Source organism: Pinus tabuliformis, chromosome 1_2 (assembly GCF_031772625.1).
Source record: "Pinus tabuliformis cultivar Carrire ecotype Pingquan chromosome 1_2, CPIR1, whole genome shotgun sequence".
NCBI lineage: Eukaryota > Viridiplantae > Streptophyta > Pinopsida > Pinales > Pinaceae > Pinus > Pinus tabuliformis.
The window spans coordinates 382,954,981-382,975,688 of NC_142298.1; the positions used below are offsets into that span (position 1 = coordinate 382,954,981).

At 34.2% G+C, this 20,708-nt stretch overlaps 3 protein-coding genes across 3 annotated transcripts; 2 read left to right on the plus strand and 1 right to left on the minus strand.

Annotated features, from left to right (window-relative positions):
• Positions 1 to 9,072: 9,072 nt before the first annotated feature.
• On the plus strand, positions 9,073 to 10,024 carry LOC149205975 (uncharacterized). The gene is made up of 2 exons (XM_089393602.1): positions 9,073 to 9,560; positions 9,659 to 10,024. Exons 1-2 carry the CDS (start codon positions 9,255 to 9,257, stop codon positions 10,013 to 10,015), a joined length of 663 nt encoding a protein of 220 aa, XP_089249728.1. The 5' UTR covers positions 9,073 to 9,254; the 3' UTR covers positions 10,016 to 10,024.
• A 489-nt stretch (positions 10,025 to 10,513) lies between these two features.
• LOC149205976 (chaperone protein dnaJ 8, chloroplastic-like) lies at positions 10,514 to 11,553 on the plus strand. Its single transcript, XM_089393603.1, has 3 exons — positions 10,514 to 10,942; positions 11,182 to 11,250; positions 11,366 to 11,553. Exons 1-3 carry the CDS (start codon positions 10,748 to 10,750, stop codon positions 11,534 to 11,536), a joined length of 435 nt encoding a protein of 144 aa, XP_089249729.1. The 5' UTR covers positions 10,514 to 10,747; the 3' UTR covers positions 11,537 to 11,553.
• Positions 11,554 to 13,322: 1,769 nt separating this feature from the next.
• LOC149205977 (E3 ubiquitin-protein ligase AIRP2-like) lies at positions 13,323 to 17,285 on the minus strand. The gene is made up of 4 exons (XM_089395242.1): positions 14,602 to 17,285; positions 14,199 to 14,265; positions 13,881 to 14,115; positions 13,323 to 13,682 (listed from the first exon to the last, which is right to left on the minus strand). Exons 1-4 carry the CDS (start codon positions 14,707 to 14,709, stop codon positions 13,496 to 13,498), a joined length of 597 nt encoding a protein of 198 aa, XP_089251368.1. The 5' UTR covers positions 14,710 to 17,285; the 3' UTR covers positions 13,323 to 13,495.
• Between the last annotated feature and the right edge of the window lie 3,423 nt (positions 17,286 to 20,708).

Below are 20,708 nucleotides of genomic sequence, written 5' to 3' on the forward strand. Positions count from 1 at the left end.
ACAACCTCCTGGCTTTATACAAACAGACTCCAGCCTTGTATGTCAGCTTAAGAAATACCTTTATGGTCTCAAGCAAGCCCCTCGGGCTTGGTATGCCAAAATGGATAGGTTTCTTTTAGATACTGTCTTTTCTAGGTGTCATTTTAACAATACTGTCTAGACCAAGAAAGTGGGGAAGTCTCTTATCATTCTTGTTCTCTATGTTGACGATCTTATCCTTACTGGTAGTGATCCCAACCTTATAAACCATGTGAAGTCCAGCCTTAAAAAGCAGTTTGAAATGACAAACTTAGGACACTTGCATTATTTTCTTGGTCTTGAAGTCTTGCAATCCAAAGAAGGTATTTCTCTTTCCCAGTACAAGTATGCATGTGATCTTCTACGCCACTTTCACATGGAAGACTGTAAGCCATCCCCTTCTCCTTTTCAGCCTGGAGCCAAACTTTTATTCACTTGTACTTCCCCTAAAGTTGATGCTACCTTATACCATAAGCTTGTTGGAAAACTTTTGTATCTGACCCATACCCATCTTGAACTTTCCTTTGTTGTTGGCCTTGTTCCTTAGTTTATGCAAAACCCACATGAAAGTCATTGGAAGGCAGCTAAAAGAATATTTCGTTATGTTCAAGTTACAGTTCAGTTTGGGATTCATTATGGTCCAAAAGCATCTCCTTTATTGGTTGGTTTAACTAATTCTGATTGGGCTGGTGACCTTGATGATTAGAAATCTACTGCAGGTTATGTCTTCACTCTTGGTTATGGACCTATTACATGGGCTTGCAAGAAACAAAGTGTCATTTCTCTTTCTTCAGTAGAAGCAGAGTATCGTGGCACCGTTGAAGCTAGTAAGGAAGCCCTATGGATTCGTCAGATCTTGTCAGAGTTTGGTTTTCTTCAGAAACATCAGACTACACTTTGGTGTGATAATCAAAGTGCCATTCAACTATGCAAAGATCTAGTCCAACATCAATGCAACAAACACATTGAACTACACATGAAATTCATCAGAAAGCTCATTCATGACCATGTTCTTGAAGTGAAATATTGTTCAACTGATGATCAAGTTGCAAACATCTTTACAAAGGCTCTCACAGAGGCGAAGTTTACTAAACTTCGATTTATGGTTGGAGTTCAGGAAGTTGTCACTACGGGGGGATAAGCTCTAATGCCTCCTTCCTTCTCTTATTATGTCATCTTTGTACATCTTTCAATCCTATCCCAAGTTGTTCTTAAGGGGGAATGTTAGGATATTTCGACACATAGGAAATATTTAAGTATAACTTGGTCTAGTGTATAGTTAGGTAAAATGTGTTTCTTTAGTATGTAATTTTTGTAACTTACAATCTGAAGGTCATGATATGTTCTAGACATGAAGTGATCCGACGGTTCATTCTCTCCTATGTATTACCAACATTTGATCCATGGCTTAACACCCGATTGGTCCATGATCTCTATTTAAAGAGCATGGAGGGTCATTTGTTAGGTGACCGTTCATGAGAGAAGCTTATGCCAATTTTTTTTCTTTTATATTAATAAATTTCCTGAAGTGGCCGCCCTGGCTCAAGCCATGGACTGTTTCCCTATTTGAGGGTTTTAACCATGTCAAGGATACTGGTGTATCGATTCGTGATACATTTATGAGTGGTGTCCTTTGGTGTTCTATCTAAGGAACTCACCCTATAAATTCTTATAGGACTATGCCATGATCTAATGAGAAATCCACACGAAGGCCTTAAGGTTGGAGGAAGATCTTCTAGCGACTAAATGGGAGGAATTTAAAACCATCACAAAGTCACCATTTACCCTATAAGGCATGTAGAGGACTAGCAGATCTGATGACACTACTTCAGGTAGAAACAGGGGCATAGTGTACAAGAGTACACCACAAAATTTAGAAAGATGGATATAATGATAGATATCTCCCCAAAGAACCCGCATGTACTCCTCAAGTATATGGGGGGTCTACATAACCATATGTGGAAGCAAGTAAAACTTTTCAAGCCTATATCAATGGATGAGGCTTGTGTATAGGCATAATACCTATAAGATATAGGCCTAAAGAAAGGGAAATCAATGAGATTGGAGCAGAAGGAGCACTAGGATGATTATAAGGAGGGGAAGAAGAAGTGGAAAGGGGTAAAAGACAAAAATATGACAACAACAAAAAAATAGTTTAAATATACATGCAATCATTGCAACCACTGTAACATTAATGAACATACAAAGGACAAGTGCTAGAACTTGCATCTAGAGCTTAACTTGAAGAACAAAAAGAAAGAAAACAAGAAGAAGAATACCATGGCCACTAATTCAAGAAACCAGGTTGAAAGAAGCTCAGACATAGATGAGAATATTGTATGTACATCAGTCTAGAAGGAGGTGAATATGAATATCCCTTAGCAACAAGAAGAGAGTGAAAAGAACAAGCTCTTCCATATAAAGATACATGTTAAAAAGATCAATATTCATGCTTTGTTTAACTCAAGATTGCAGGTGGATTTCATTGCATTCAAGCTGGTCACAAAATTGGGATTGGAAGTTCATGATCATTAAAGTCCATATCCATTGGGTTGGGTAAATAAGGACGTAGAAATAAAGGTAACCAAATAATGCAAAATTAGATTTTCTATCAATGCTGATTTTATTGATAAATTAGAAATAGATGTAGTTCCCCTTGATGTATGTGGAGTGGTGTTTAGAATTCCCTATATGTACATGTAGGATGCAATATTCATGTATAGATCCTATCAATACTGACTCCTCAAGGATGGAAAATCATTCACCATCAATGCGCATAAAGGAAAATAAAATATTTCACTGGTAAGTGCCAACCAAACCAAGAAATTGACTAGTTCAAGCAAGAAGTATGCTTTATTGTTTTTAAGAGAAAATAAGTTTATAAAAGAGTCAGTAAGAGCAAAGGCATCCTTGGAGGGGTGTTCTAAGAAATAGAAACAACAACTGGAAGAGTTGGTATAGGCATACAAAAATTTGGTCTAGGAGCCTAAAGGGCTACCACCCAAGAGGGAAGTGGAGCATAAGATGGAAAATAATTCACCATACCAGCTTGTCAAGGATGGAAATCATTCACCATTAATGCACATAAAGACAAATAAAAAATTTCACTAGTAAGTGCCAACCAAGCCAAGAAATTGATTGGTTCAAGCAATAAGTATGCTTTATTTTTTTAAAGAGAAAATAAGTTTACAAAAGAGTTGGCCGAAGCAAAGGCATCTGAAGAGAGGTTTTCTAAGAAATAGAAACAACAATTGGAAGAGTTGCTACGAGCATACCGAGTTGTGGTCCAGAAACCTAAAGGGATACCACCCAAGAGGGAATGGAGCATGAGATTTAGCTATTGTTGAACTCCCAATTTCCAAACATTACTTTGATTATGTTTTAAAATTATTTTAAAACAAGCATATTGATTATATTATTATGGTTATACTTTTGCATAATTATAGGTAAAAATAATAATCCTAATAACCATGAGTGCAAACAAAATGAGGGGATAAAGGAAGATGTAGAAAAATAAATATTAAGGAATTTTCTCATGAATAAATAAAAAATAGTATACGTTCAAAATCTTGTATTAGACATAGTCACATGTATAATAAATTTTAATTTTGTTACACAACATGAATATCTCAAGTCATAAAATGTGCAAATTGTATCAATGTAATTGCTTACAAGGAATAATGATAGGACTTGTCCAATGATTTTATGAGTTGGAAAGTAAAGGCTGTTGGAATCAAAGGCTAGAGGATATTGAATGCAAGTACAAAGTAGATTACTTTAAAAGAGAGCTCTTTTGAGGAGAAAGGGGCTAGAAAAAATTGTATTGAAATGTATAATTTGTTATCAATTTTAATAAGAAAGGGAAGGCAATATATCTATTTCAGATATCTCTTGTATGTGTGAGATCATTGAATCAACATTTATGTAAGTTAATCTTTTTGCATATTCTTTCTTTTCAAGAAATTCTTTTGTGAAATAGTGTTTTTTTTATATAGATATTATTGGACACGAGAATACTTATATTATTTCTCAAATAACTCTTTATTAAAAAATAGAAATATATGTATTTGCACATATACCTTTATTAAATCATATGAAGTAATTCCTTAGATTCAATTATTAATCTTTCTTCTTGTTCTTAATCTCAATAAACTCACTCGATATGTATTAGCTTAGATATTATATTAATTAAAATGAATGCAAAATATAAATAGAATATAATAAGCCTTTATATTATATATATTTTCATTCAGATCAATATTATATCATATACAAAACCTATTTGGAGGCAGCTACGCCCACATATTGATGGAGATCACTACACTAAACATGAATGAGTCTAATTGGCCATGGGGTGATCCTCTCTCATTGTTATTGGTGGAACTTTTTAGATCAATAACACACTTTAAATTAGAATGGGTCCCCTAGCTACATCAACTTGCTATAAGGGGAAAATTTTCAATTGGAAACAAATATTGTTTGCCAACATCCTACAAGTAGTGAAGAAGGGCATAGAATCCCCTCTAGGTTTTACAGTTGGATTCATTATGTTAGCATATTGTTGAAGCCTGGAAATGTGCTAGATCAACATGGTAGGAATTTCCCGGTCAGGGTCCCAAATAGATCTCTTTCTGTTGATATGGAAATCTTGACTAGTTTGATGGGTCTCCAGTTACTATGTCCTGAGACTAGCTTATACTAGGGTTAGCCTAGCTTAACTACCTAATATGTATAGTGTGCACAATGATGGCCTTCAATTTGTTTGTAAGATATGATGAACATGATTAACAAACCGAAGGGAATGAAATCATCTGTATGATGTTTCTTTAGATGAGATGATCCTTTTCATGTGACTGAAACTAGGGCTCAGTCAAGCCACAATGGGATTTTCTCCTACGTAAGGAGGCTTAAAGAATAAAAGAACTTGATGTAAATGCAAACTAATACTAAGAAAACAAAAGCAAAACCTATCTTGACCAAAAGTGGAAAGCCTCACTTTTAATCAAGAGAAAAATATGTAAGGGGGAAGAGATATGTTTGTTATTGAAATTGCGATAAAATTTTACTTATAAACCATCAAAGTAATTTGATTATTAATAATTTGTTCTAACACATATACAATGAAATGATTTTAATAAAAAGTTATCAAAATATTTCATGCATATGCTCAATTTCAATCTTGCAAAATGAATTGAATATGAGATTTATATTGAACAAAGAATAGCTAATTTTAATCCCATATAAAGGAAGCGAAAACAAGTTTCAAAGTGACTAATATAAATAGCTATTTTCCACTGCAAACATTCTTGTATGAATTCATTATAATTTTTTATTCAACCTTATCAAGTTTTGCAAAAGTTAGCTTTAAACGAAACAAAGACCAGCATTAAACAAATATGATTAACAATAGTGTTAATGACACTTCTTACAATACTAATGCTAGCAAAAATAAAACCAGGATAATAGAAACATCAAAGAAATAATAATAAGTTTGCAATTCGATTACAATAGTGCAAAGAAAAGAAAACTCATCATTATTAATTTCAAACACTCATATATACAGTCCCTTCAAGACTCGAGCTCCTACTTGAAATACTTGACAACAGTGTAAAGCAACTCCCTTCCCTTATTTTCAGTAATTACAATAATGCAGATGAATGAAAACCTAGTGTAGAATTCTCCTTTGATGCAGCCTGCAAAACAAATGTAATAACAGTGCCAGGCTCGCTTCTCCTCCTTCAACGCTATCCTCCCCCCATTCTTTTATACAAAGAGACTGACTCGTTTAAATATATTACAACACTTTGAGAGTTCGTTTCCCCTCTGTCTGATTCTCTCATAACAAAATAAAAACCAATTTTAAACGTACATAAAATGCCATTGAAACTGTGTTTGGCATATTTTGATGCTTCTAGATTGATTTGTTTTGAATTCTTTGATCATGATTGCATGTGACCAATCTGGAGTACTCACTGGTTAAACGATCCTACCAAGTGGTCCTAGATTCTCGAGATTATACCCGATATAGTATATAGTCAAGTTGGTCTGTTGAAGATCCTCTTTAAATTGCAAAGAACACCACGACAAACTGGGCATATACCTGTAACAGTGCGCAAAAAGGATTAAAATTCCCTGTCACGAGACTGAAATTAAAAAACAAATATGAAAATTATGTAATCATTTAATACTATAGTGACAACCCGTAATATTTCGGCAGTTCCTATTTCGTAGACTATAGAAAAGTAAATGCTGGCTGACATGCCAGGCATTTACCTTTCGCCCTCTTTCTCCAGGCTGCTATCTCGATTCGCGTGCTGTGAGAGAGAGGGCGAAAGGTAAATGCCTGGCATGTCAGCCAGCATTTACTTTTCTATAGTCTACGAAATAAGAGTTTCCTAATATTTTCAGCTATGTATACGCAGAAGATAGAGAGTGCATTAGATGACTTTATCATGATATTGCATTTATATATTGAAACTTTGCAACATAGTCTCACATGCAAACCCAGAGAAAGACAATTGAGCAATTCCTATTATATTGCTATCGTATGTGATATAAATAATGTGCACGAGAGTTTTGTATCATGAATTTGATTGAAAAAAAGCTAAGCTCCTTGAGACAATACATAGTTGTCTTGGTTGGGCTCGATCTCATCGCATGAATATTTTATAAAACTACGATGAGACTAGTACATTGGAAACGCCAGTTACCATTGCAATTTGACTTGTAAAAAACGTGCAATTTGACTGGTAAAAGATGTGACACGACTTAACGTGCTGTTTAATAGAATGAAAAATTTTACGTCACTTTGTTCGGTAGACCTCGACCCTTTGTTATCGTTTATTATTGTAAGGAGGCTGCCGTGGAAATTCTATCGACTTATGGGACAATACGTTGAATGACTTGTTATTACGTTGATGTGGCTTATCATCGTGTTTTCCATGGTGATATTTCTCGACTGTCACTTTTGTAACTCCCAAGATAGGCATGCCATTACTTAATATGAAGATTCGATCTATTGTTATGTTGCATGTTATTCTGGACGATTTTTTTTGGTATCCTGTAGCCTATGAGTATTATCCCATATCATATGCATTTGCAAAGAGAGGAAGCACTGTTAATATCTGTGATGGGGATTGAAAGTAATGATGAGGAATGAGAAGATGGTAGGTTGGAGGTTTGATGATGATGGTCTTACTTTGTGATACTACCCAACCCTAGTGCAATTACCAAAACCTAGTATCACAAAGTAAGAGTATCAAACTTCGAGCCTAAAAGCTCTAGTATCACAAAGTAAGAGTCGAGCCTAAAAGCCCTAGTACCACAAAGTAAGAGCATCAAACCTCGAGCCTAAAAGCCTAGTATCACAAAGTAAGACCATCAAACCTCGAGCCTACCCCTAGTACCACAAAGTAAGAGCATCAAACCTTGAGCCTAAAAGCCTAGTATCACAAAGTAAGACCATCAAACCTCGAGCCTACCATACCACAAAGTAAGAGCATCAAACCTCGAGCCTACCATACCACAAAGTAAGAGCATCAAACCTCGAACCTAAAAGCCTAGTATCACAAAGTAAGACCATCAAACCTCGAGCCTACCATACCACAAAGTAAGAGCATCAAACCTCGAGCCTAAAAGCCTAGTATCACAAAGTAAGACCATCAAACCTCGAGCCTACCATTTTGCAAACAAAGGAAGCACTCTTAATATCTATGATGGGCATTGAAAGTAATGCCGAGGAATGAGAAGATGGTAGACTCGAGGTTTGACGGTGATGGTCTTACTTTGCTGAGGAGGTTTAAGACCATCAAACCTCGAGCCTACCATTTTGAAAATAGAGGAAGCACTATTAATATCTATGATGGGCATTGAAAGTAATGCTGAGGAATGAGAAGATGGTAGCCTCGAGGTTTGATGATGATGGTCTTACTTTGCCGAGGAATGAGAAGAGGCTCGAGGTTTGATGGTGATGGTCTTACTTCGCCGAGGAATGAGAAGATGGTAGGCTTGAGATTTAAGACCATCAAACCTCGAGCCTACCATTTTGCAAACAGAGGAAGCACTGCTAATATCTATGATGGACATTGAAAGTAATGTCGAGGAATGAGAAGATAGTAAGCTCAAGGTTTGATGGTGATCGTCTTACTTTGTGATACTAGTCTTTGGTAATTGCACTAGGGGGTTGGATTGACAATACAACATGTTTGCTTATTTTCTTATTTTATATACATATATAATATATTATATTTATATACAATATGGATTGCACATAATATTAATATATATATTATATTTATATACCATATGGGTTGTATATATTATATTTATATACAATATGGGTCACCCAAAGAAATAGATATTTCTTATTTAGCCGATGACGAAACGGAAATGACGTAAGCCAATATTAATATATATTATATTTATACACCATATAGGTTGTATATATTATATTTATATACAATATAGGTTGTATAAAATATTAATATATATTATATTTATATGGTATGAAATATTTTTTTAAAATACATAATATTTTAATCTTTATATATATATATATATATATAAAATATATTATATTTATATACAATATAGGTTGTATACAAATTTTCTTCGTAAAATACATAATATGCTCGTCTTTTAATACAGATAGAATACATAATACATTAATCTTTAAATATATAATATTATATTTATGTTTATTTTCTTATTTTATATATTTATTTAATATATTATATTTATATACACTATGGGTGGTATAAAAAATTTCTTTATAGAATACATAATATGTTAATCTTTTAATATAAGAACATGTATGTTTATTTTATATACATATATAATATATTATAATTATATACAATATGGGTTGTATAAAATATTTCTTTCTAAAATACATAATATGTTAATCTTTATATTATATATAATTAGGCCGAGGCCGATAGGCCTTCCTATTGAAACAGACTTTCGTCGTTCTTTTCATTGTCAGGTTGACACCTGGCGCGACCCTTCTGCTTTCCACTGACATACGATATTCGTCATGGTCCCTTCAATTACTATGGCCTCAACCGAGAACTTCTGCAGCTAGCGCGAGTTGTATTGCCCAGGTCTCGCAAAACCTCTGCAGCTGGCGCGAGTTGTATTGCTCGAGTCTCGCGAAACCTCAACGGAAACCCTCTCAAGGTTGCACAATTGCAGTTCTTCTTATCGATTCTGGTGGAGTGCTTATTAGCCGACTCTGTATGTCTCAGGTTCGAAGGTATTTTGTAGAGGAAATCGCAGCTGTAGGCGCTTGGGCGGCTTACCACCTACTCTGGCTCTCAAGAATGGGGCCCGCAGCCATTTCTGTTTTCAGCCAACAGGGCTATGTAACAGTAAATACAAATATCGATTATAACTTTACTAAACTGTATATTGAATGGGGTATACGCCATACGGCACTGCATAATGAGATCTCCAAGAAAGGACTAAGGGGCCCCTCGGAGCTAAACTGCTTTTTATGGCTTCTGGAATGCTACAATCTCGCAAAACATCCTGCCATTGTGAAAGTAAGTAACGTTGCTTTCTTCTCCTCTCCTGTATTTTTAGTTTCTGAGATGATGGGTGGCTGAAGATGCTTTGGTTTTTGGGGATATTTTCATCGCAGAGCCTGATACCAATCCTGGGACCAGATATTGTTCTGCATGGAATCAAGCTGTGGAAACCCACAAATGAGACTGCAAGGAGATTGCAATTGGACGGTCAGTCAGGACAATGTGATGAGGTTGCCAATGTGGTTTTAGGAAGCAATGCTAGGATTTTGAAGGGCTCACAGATGTATACGGGCAATTTGAGACAGAGACTTTTAAGTAAGATTGCTGCATTGGATACCTACCAAAATCATGCTCATGTAGAAGATGTAAGGTTCTCTTTGGCTCCAGTGTCTTTTAGTTTACAGTATTGCAGGACACACACACATAAACTTATAGGGTTGACCTTTCAGGAGCAACCCTCGCTCATGTAAAATCAGGAACGAACCTTCTAACCAAGGTAAAGGACATTACCTGTTTAGGTCCTGTTCATCTTTTTGAAAGGTAAATGAAATGGTGTCATTGGTTGCCATCTGAAAGTTTTTGGTGCCTGGAGAACAGTTTTTTTGACTTATAGCTTTATCAGTGAGAAAGGTTTCATATCAAATTTCCTCGTGGTTTAATTGCATCAGCTGCTTCCTTAACTGTATTATTTTAATAGCTCAATGGAGACCGCATTCGTAAATGTTAATCTGAAAGCAGTCATAAGCAAAACAATTTGTTGTTCTTGTCTAATTTTGTGAAATCATATTAGGCTTGGTTACACCTGCATAAAAATTGCAAAATCTCCATTACCTGCATAAAAATTGCAAAACCTTTGTTAACTGTTGCAAAACTGAACTCTTATATATTTTGTTGCACCTATCATAGAATTCACACGAGACCTATAGACATTTGGGTTCAAGATGCTTAGAGATGGTTTTATGGATTAACCCTTCAGAATTAGTGTTGGTACGTGGCATGTGATAGTTTTTGGTTCAGGATGATTTTGCTATGTTGCAATTGTTTCTGGTAGATATAGATTACTATGGATCATTCAAACTTTTGTGAGCCAAGTGTGTACATGTGTCATGAAACAAGAAGACTTAATTCTATCAGAAAGTTGGGGATTATGGTGAGTGCTTTTCACAAATAAGATAGATCCCTTGTTTTCTCTACTATGGAAGATGCTCCAGACACTCACAATGGGTTGCACACTGCTATTAATCTGTATTCTATTACAAATGGGAGGCAGGAGGAATGTAACTGTGATGGCCTCTGTTGCTTTTCCTGGGATGAAAGAGCAGTATGAGACGCTGAGATTGAGCCCTGGGGCTTCTGAAAAAGATGTGAAGAGAGCCTACCGTCGCCTTGCGTTGCAGGTATGCAAGTATCCATTTGAAGCTATGTCTCTTACTTTCAAGATCAGATATTTTCAATAAATCTTCCATTTCTGAAGCAAATAGAAAAAGAGATACAGGTTTGAAATAGAAATTAAAAATGTCAGACTTCACACATTCTTGAGAATTTTTAAGAAAATTTGTCTGGCAATATCCCTGGTCATATATAACGTCAGAAAACATTAATATTGCACTCATATGTTGATATAATCTGCTTACAGTATCATCCGGATGTTTGCAAAGGAGATGTGCGTGGGGTTCAATTTCACAAGATCAATCAGGCTTATGAGGTAAATTGCCTGCCTAAGAGTAATCTTTATCTATATGCATTTTCATTCTGTAATATGGGACTCTTATGCAGGCCCACGGTTTTCTGATTGTTGTTACTTTTGTGATAATGAGCAGACGTTAATGTCCAGTTTAGCAAAGGCAAAGCAGCAAAGTTATTCTGCTGATTACTCTGTCGAGGGCATGATGGGAATCAATAACGCTTATTGGGACGAGTGGGAAGAATGGATGGGATGGGAAGGAGCTGGAACCCTTGATTATTCCTCTCATATTAACATTTATGCCTGATGAAATTTTATCATAGACTGTGTAGGTGTCTATTGTCCGGCCTTGCAAACAGTTATGGCCTCTCCATTACCAATCCCATGTTGACTGTTATGGGCTATCTATAAAGTTCCTGCTATTGGCAGAAAAACAACTGTTTTAGAAAGCCCATAAAGCTTCTTCATTCATCTCCTGGAAATACAATATGTTCTTCTAACTGTATAGTTGATTTTATTTATCTTCCGTTGGTTTCCATAACACAAAGGACTTACTGATCCAGATGAAGCAACAACTTTCTGAGTTGTCTCTGTTTTAGTGAGTCATTTGATTTGGTCATGGGTCCTGATTATTAGACTACCTGTACATATGTTCTGTTCATTTATACTCTCAACTACTTGTACATACCTGCGGGATATCTCTCTGGACCATGTGATTATTATGGGGATCTGCTCTTCATTAAAGAGCTCCTAACTATTCTTCCTACAATTTGTAATGACATTCATTTAATGGAAACCATTATTTTGATTAAGAGATCTTTGATCATTGAGATCAAATGCTGCCGTTTCATTACATAATGCAAAATTTCTACATATTTGATCCTTGAGACATAATGAAACCGTTTCATTCCATAATGAATTTTTCTATTGTATATCATCCTGAACAAGGCATTATTCTTGGCTGTAACTATAGGCAATCCCTGCCTGTATTTGCAGGATTCAAATGTTGTTAAGTTTTACCATTAATGTTAATTTTATATGTTTCATCTGGGACTGAGATATATTCAATCAATTAGTTTTGAGTATTTGCTTTCTAGATTGTTACCGTGACAAATCTAGGGTAATCCCTGACAAATTATGCTTGGGGCTATAATTGTGGAGCCATTGAGTGCAGAATTGATGCGTAGATCCTGTAGCAAGAGAGATCTGAACTGTGCAGGGCGATTGAAGTAGGCAAAGTGTCCAGGTTACAGATGTAGCGGCGAAGAGTGGCCAACAATGGGGTGGCACTAAAACTACTTATGTGATAGATACGGAAGAAGAAACTCATCACAATTTCGAAAGTATTCATATTTGCCATTTAAAATGTAAATTCTTCTGATTCCTTTTTCAAGAAAACAGTGGGAATTTATAGATTGTGTTTCTTTGTTTACATTAATGATAAAAGATCCAGACGAAATTCCCTGAAGGCTTGTTCTTTTTCAGGGTTTGAGTGAAAAATGTCGCTGCGTATGTATCCTACTTATGGAAAAGGGTATAAATAGTTTTGGGGCAGCAAAGATTGCTCCAGAGAAAATTCCAAGAAACTGAAATCATTTTAATTGAATTTGAAATTGTAGAAACCTTGAACCCCTTTCTTGGTTTGAAATCAAAGTTGAAGATGATTGGTGTGAGTAGAAGGAAAACGAGTGTATGGGAGTATGGGAGTGTAGAAGGAAAAATATCTGGAGACACAGATTATGTGAGGAAGCAAAACACAAAGATGGTCTAAAACTATTGTTAGAATTGGATATCAAAGAAACCTGTTAACCTATTGCAAATGAGTGATGCATAAGCAGTGTTATGTGGGGGCAATTGGTGTGTGACCAATGTTCTGTGTGAACTGGCGATCATTGGGAGTTGTTATCTGGAGACACAGATTAAAGTATAACTGAAAATTTTGGTTGAGACTATTTCCATTTTTGGAAAGCCAAATTGTAAAATGCCCTTTAAAGGAAGGATGTGTAGGGATTGCAGAAATTTCCAGAATCAAATTCTTGATGTAAATTTTTAAAAATTCACCTTATATTAAAGGTTTCTAATTTTTTTGAGAGCTGCTAAAAATGGGAAGACATAAAAATCTAGAGAAGCTTCTTCATTGGACATGACCAATCCTACCCATTCTAAGAACAATAATCAGCGATAAGACATGGACGCTGTTGTTGATTTTCTAGTGATAATTCACATTCATTCACTTCATATAGGAATCATAATGAGAATCATAAACCTAAAACAGGCTCTCTGGCACTATAAGTGGCAACTTATCAATGTAATTAAATAGCCTTTTTAAGTTCTCTCTGCCCAATGTTTCCATGTCAACAACTTCTTCACTACTTGTAAAAATCCACAAGTCTGTTGAGTTCACTCTTTTCAAGCTATCACTGCAGAAAGGGCATGATTCTGATCGTGCATGCCTGCAAAACACAACAATAACAACTGACAGCGTTAATTATAAATCTGTCAAACCTTTCAATGCTCCTGTCTCATGTAAATGTGCCTAACCCTGAAACTAGGGGTAAGATGATCTTTCAAGCTCAAAAATAGAATTATGCTATTAGAAAAATAATAAACTACAAAAAATAAAATACATTACTAGGATTCATTGCTCCTACCATTCCCGATAACAATTCAAACACATTGAATGACTGCAGTTAGGCAATACAACTTTGGTCTGAGTCTCCAAACATATTCCACACTCTTTTTCACGTTCCAAATCAAGCTCAGAAAGATGTCTCCTTTCTTCATCAACACGTTTCTTGTATCTTTCTTTGCAAATCAGTTTCTGCTTATTATCTTCCATCTCTGTTATACCTCCTTCAAGTTGCAGCAAGGAAGGATATATAACAGCTGCCCAAGACAAAATCTCCATTAGATCACAGCTGTTATACCTCCCTTTTCCCCTTTATTTAGAAAAGAAGAAAACAACTTACCATAGAATTCTCGAAGACTGGCTTTTCTTTCATATGTAGACATTGTTGTTGTTCCATCTGAATACACCTGCTAAATGGAAACACTGCAGTATTAGAAAGCATAAAAGAATAAACAATGTGGCAGTGAATTAAACCACCATGAAATACCAGTATCAAAGATAAATAGTAAATACCATAAAAAATAATAACTAGTGAATAATTAAAAATATTAGATTTTTTCAGATTGCAGAGGTACTCTGGGTTCTACAAAAGGGGACTCAGATTTGAAGCAGGAGTAATTTTTACAATAGCAACATAGACCTAAATAACAAAATCATATTATTCAATATAATTTAGTTGAATTTCAAGCCAGTCAAACAACGAAACAATTCCTAGAGGAAAAAAAACAAAATAAGCATAGGACCTTATATATTAGTATGTACAGAAGTCCTAATGTGCTTGCTAGGCTGCAATCAGCCCACTGTACAAGAAAAAGGAACAACTGTGCTATGGGGCTGTATGATAATCTCATTTGAATGCAGGCGCCATCCTACTCCCTTGTAAATGAAGATCCCCTGCATAATTTTGAGTATTTTAGTCCAGAATGCCAAAATCTTGGAAAAGCCTTAACATAATTTCAAAAAGGTAAAAGAGAAACAGAAAATAACTATTTGGAAAAGAACATAAAAGTAAAAAGGAACAGTTGAATAAAGATGAGGGTCTCTTGTTGACTTCCATTTCTGTAGAAAAATTCAAAGAATTTTATCATAACAATCCAGCCTCACTGTAAAGCCAGATTCTCAATTTCCAAATAAAAAAACTGAAACCCCAGGTAGAGTCTGCTTGGATCAGGCATATCTTTACCACATCTTAAAAAACGCTACGTAGGAAAATTTGTGGCTAACCATCTATTGAGTCAATACCATAGATACCGTTTTGTTCAAATTAAATGGCAATCTGCTTTTGCACAATACTACACAAAATAGCTCAAATCATTTTCCAATTACTGGTATTTCCCCTCCAATAAGGATTCAATTATTTTACCTCTTGAACAACATTTTTCGCAACGGTATCAGTTGTTAATGGTGGCCAATGACAATCTAAAAATTAGTGAGGCTTCTAACACTTTGCTAGCCAAAGAAAGTTCTACCCATTGGAAGGTCTTCAAGTATTTTGTACATAAAAGGGTAACTCAGCAATTAGAAGGACTATAAATATTTTTCATGGTAAGGGCAGGAATTCAAAAACTTTAAAATAGCAATTCAGTCAATAAAATGGCTTTGAATATTTCTCTAGTGGAAAGGAAGAATCCCTCAAAAGTGCTTAAAAAGGCAGTTTCCCCAAAAGCATTTTACCTGTCAAGAGGGCTTCAAATGCCTGGCCCATGAATTGGAATTTAACTATTAACAGATTTCAATGCTGCAGTGAATTTACTGATTGGAATTCCTCCACCCTCAAAAAACTATAGTTGAAATAGTATGCCTATAGACAGTTGAAGGCATTTGAATCATTTTTTTGTTAATGGGCATTTCCCATTTTCCATCTGCACTTCAGATACTATGTCGTAGAAGAACTGAAAACCAGATACCTTTACATTGCCAAAAGGGCTTTGAATATTTTACAATAAATAAGAAAATTCTTCGGCAGAAGCTCAAACATTTCACTGCCTATCTTGGCCATCAGAAGGACTCCAAATACTTTGCCTTCTCAATGAACCTGGAATATTACTCATCCGAACCTTCAAAATTCAAATATTTTTACTCCTTTGTAAGAAATGCCAGGCTACTACCTGCATGTCAAGGTAAAATTATGTTGAAACTTTCCAAATATGTAATTTGATTCTACATGTAGGAGAACCATCAGTGTACCATTAATCTCAGCGCTGCAAATCCAAGTAATCCGAATACTGATGGTATCAAGTGTTTCAAATTGATCCATATTAGCACACAGGAGAACACGTTCCTGGAGGGATTTGAGAATTAGGCATTAAAGGCGTTTAGATAGTATTAGAAAACTTATAGACAGTAATATTTATGTATGGATAATATAATTCGAGGTAGAGTTCTACATAATAATAAAATTTTATGGATTAAAATATCTACTCATGACTGGGATTAAGCTGTAGACATAATTCTAGATAATAATGGGGAGACAAATCTAGACAATAGGAAGAAATTAAAAATTATAATAAACATTTATAGATAAGGATGAAGATGGATTAAGCTCCCATTTAAAGGGGTTCAAGCTTGAAATCTAATCTTGATGTAAGGAAGCATAGAATAGACTGGGGATAAGCTTTATGGAAGAGACTGCCTCAATTAATTTCAATGAATAAGAATTTGGCTGTTGTGCTCCTGCTTATTTTTTTTTATTTCTAATGTTAATGGGTTGTTTTTTTCTGATGTTTATTTGACCTTTCCTGTATTGCAATCCCATCAAGCCCATTCTGATTGCATCACCCCAAATTACTACATACTTCAGCGGACTTGAACCCCAATCAGACCAGACCCACTTCATCCCTGATATACCCACAACATATTCTGTAACCACTTCTGATTTTTCATCACTTTTTACTGCTACAGAAGCAGCTCCCCTCTGTCATAAAGCCCTGCGTTTGTTTCTATTCTTTTAAAAACCTCATTGACCAAATACAAAAAGATGCTATTTACAGCCCAGAACATCAGGATCAAAACAGTGCACAGCATGAAAAGAATTGTTACACAAATTAGACAAAGGAACCATCAATTCCAATCTTATCAAAACAATCATATATATTTTATTTGTAGAAATTCAGACAAGTAAATAGAACATTTAAAATATTTGCACTGTTTTGCCTCTTAAAATGCTTGAAAATGAAAGTTTGAATTGTATCTTGGACAGAGCATAGATTAATAAGTGCTAAAAGCTTGCTTTGAGGGCCAGAGAAATACATAGTGTTTTGAATGGTGGGTTTGCCAAAATGGAATCTAAAACCACTATATTTGAGGACTTAAGTATGTAAAACAAAATACTTTGAAAAATACAATACATGAATTTAAAATCGGTTTCAAAATTTTAATAATGTTAATGTTTTACTTCTACTGTCAACCAGTAATGTAAGTGATTTGTTTTAACATTTGCAAATCACAAATTTCTCCACTTTTCATTTACCATGTACAACGTTGTAATTTACTTTTTATTTAGAAAAAAACCGTGCTGCCAATAATCTATTGAACCTATTGAGCTTTAAGTATGAACGCGTTCTACACTTACTATATTAATATGAATGGTTTGGTTTTGGTTTTGTTCTTCTAATATCAAATGTACTGGTACAGGATGGTCAACCTGGTTATTGCCTTCGTCACTACATACCTTTATATATGCTTGACTATCTATAAAACTTTCTTCCTTTCACTAATCCTATCGGCCTCTCTTTGTACCTTTTGGGACAATTGCTAGTATTATATTTATATACAATATGGGTTGTATAAAAAATTTCTTTGTAGAGTACATAATATGTTAATATATATAATCTATTAATGTATCAATAATACATTTGCATATTAATCTAACAATGTATTTAATTATAATTTAAATATATCATTAATGTATTGTTAAAGTGTCATTTATTTAATATTTATAATATTATCACAATTTCCTAAATAATAATATAATTTATTAATTTGGAACATTTTTTTGTTTATTTAAAATTTTTAATGATTCACCCCATTTTAATGTAGGTATGTTCCAAGCAATGACAAGCAAAGCATCAATATGTAACAAAAGATGATGTGGAAGAGACGTTAACTAACAAAACCAAATGCAAAATACGAAGTGATGTGGCAACTGACGGTGCCACATCACCTTCTCGTGATCATTAGGAAGATGTTGTTATAAAGACAAAGCAGGGATTGCAATAATCAAGCAAGCAAAGAGGCAATCACAATGGCCATAGTGAAGGATATGCCAAAGAAAAATGTTCAAAAGCCAAGCATTAAGAATAAGAGGAATCATCAACCTCTAACATGTCAAGAAAGAAGGAAGTTTTCCAAAATGAAAAATGGAGAATCCCCATGTTTTGTTTGCAAAATTATGGGAGTTTTGTGGCCAAAACACATACATAATAGATGTAGTGTGTGCAATAACTTCGTTCCCTTTCATGAAGTGGAATTAGACACCCAAGCAAAAGGCTATGCATGTTTATTTCTTTGTGCTATGGGTAAATGATTGCAATAATCACTTTTATGATGTTTGTGGCTATTTTATGGTCCCTTTACATGATTTATTATTTGGTAAACAAGCTCGTACATTTACACAAGAAGTTGAAAACACCTTAAAATAATTAGGGGATTGGTTTATTAATGAATGCTTTGCTTACATCGAGAAATGTGTTGTAGTTCCTCATTTGTTATCAAGGTATAACTAAATCATTAATTCAAATTGCATATTAAATAGTTGTTGTAGGTGTAACTAAACATTAATTCAAAACTAAAATAAATTGAGACAAAATTTTCCTTTAAATCTTGATATATATTCTTTGTAAAACCACAAGCAGGCCATAAAAGAAGCCAAAATTCTAGAAGATGCATTGTTAATTTTTGCAAGATTTTACAGACATGATCCTAATGATGTAATCAATCTTCATATGAACTTAGCATTGCATTCAAAATCATATGTACATGAACATAACCTTTATGATTATATTTTCAATAGGTAAAAATGAAGGATGAATGAAAAAACATAGATTCAAGCCTTTCAAAAGAAAAGGAATAAGTTGTTTTTGAAGGAAAATAATAGAATATGTGTTATTATTATTGATCAAGAGGGAAATTTTATTGATCTAGAGGAAAAGGACAAACAAGAAGGCAATAAAGGTAAAAATAAGGAGCAAGAAATTGAAAATCTTATTCATGATTCTTAGAAGAAGGAACAAGGTAAAGGAGAAATAACAAAGGAAATAAAAGAATTGAATAGTGTTGAAGGGAGCATTGAAATATAATTCAAGGGTTATAGAGCATTGAATAAGAAAGAGAAAAATCAACATAAGAATTGTAGGATGCAGGAGAGAGCGGAAAAGAAGCAATGGGAATACATATTAACACATAGGACAAAGAGTTAACAAATAATCCTAAAGATACTCTTTCATAAGAAGCAATTCATACTAAAGTGTCAGTTCCCAAGTCCCAAGAAATAAATATCAATGAGAGCACACCAAATTAGAGTACCATTTTTGGGAGCATTGAAAAAATATCTCCACATTTATAATTACACCATTTGCTACTTGAAGTGGTACCATAATATAAACACTATTGAATTTGGTTCAATAAGAACCTATTGAAGAAACAATAGTTCCATTGGGAGGTTTTTCTTTAGCAGTGAAAATAAATATGTAGCGAGGTGAAGATCCAAAAATTGATATCATATTTACTTGAAGAAGATTCCTCTCTCCTCCCGACCTCATTTGGTTTGGAAAACAATCAACCAATTACCTATTAAAGTTGCATGAGAAACAACATTTGCATTAGATATGTTTTCTGATGCCAATGCTTGGTCATTTAATGATTTGATTAGTGAGTTAGATAAACAAAGGTCTCTAGTTGTATCACTGGAGGATAAATTAAGCAATAAAAAACCAGAAATATAAGTGGAGCATCATAAATATATCGACCAACTCAAAGATAAATTTACGACATAATTGATGAAAACAAAGGAAATAGAAGCCAAGCGTAAATAACATGAAATGAAATTTCAATAAGTTTCTAATTCCTTTCCAAAACAAATCATTTCCTTACAAAGTCAAAAGCAACAATGCTAGGTAGAACACAATTATACAGGGTTTTAAAAAAATGAAGCATTGATTATTAATGATTGGCTAAAGGATAATTGAGAAGAATTATTTAGGAAACTAGATAAGATACAATAATTTCATCATGAACTATTTAAATGCTCTAACACATTAAAAATTCAATTAGATGATCATAAAGGTGCTCAAAGTGCTTTAGATAAATTGATTCTTTGGGACGCAAAAAAAAAACCAGAGAAAATTGTTAATTTTTCTACTAAAGAAAATTTATAGTTTCAGTGTCATGGGACAATTTGGCTTTTTCTTGTTAAAATATCAATGAATGTAGTGAAGAAGCCAACTAATGGTGTTTAAATCTTTGGTATTTTTCTTTAGATACAATGGAAGACTACAATATGCCATATTTTTAACCAATAAAACAATTTGTACCAAGTTTACTTTGCATAGAAGATATGGAGTAGCAACGAGAAGGTAGTAAAGAAAATATATTATAGATAGAACTATGGGACAATGAAGTTGTTAAAGAATTTATGACCATGCTTGTTGGGTGTTCAAAGATAATTTCCATTTCCTATTTAATATGTAGAAAAAATAAATCTAGAACTAAAAGAAGGATTTGTCAATGTGAAATGAATTTGGGTAACTTCAATCCACCTCGAATTTCTCACATGATTTTTTTTGGTCAATGGGAGACCTATTTTAAGAAAAAGGAAAATAGAATAGAAACAAAATCCCTCCTCATAGAATCA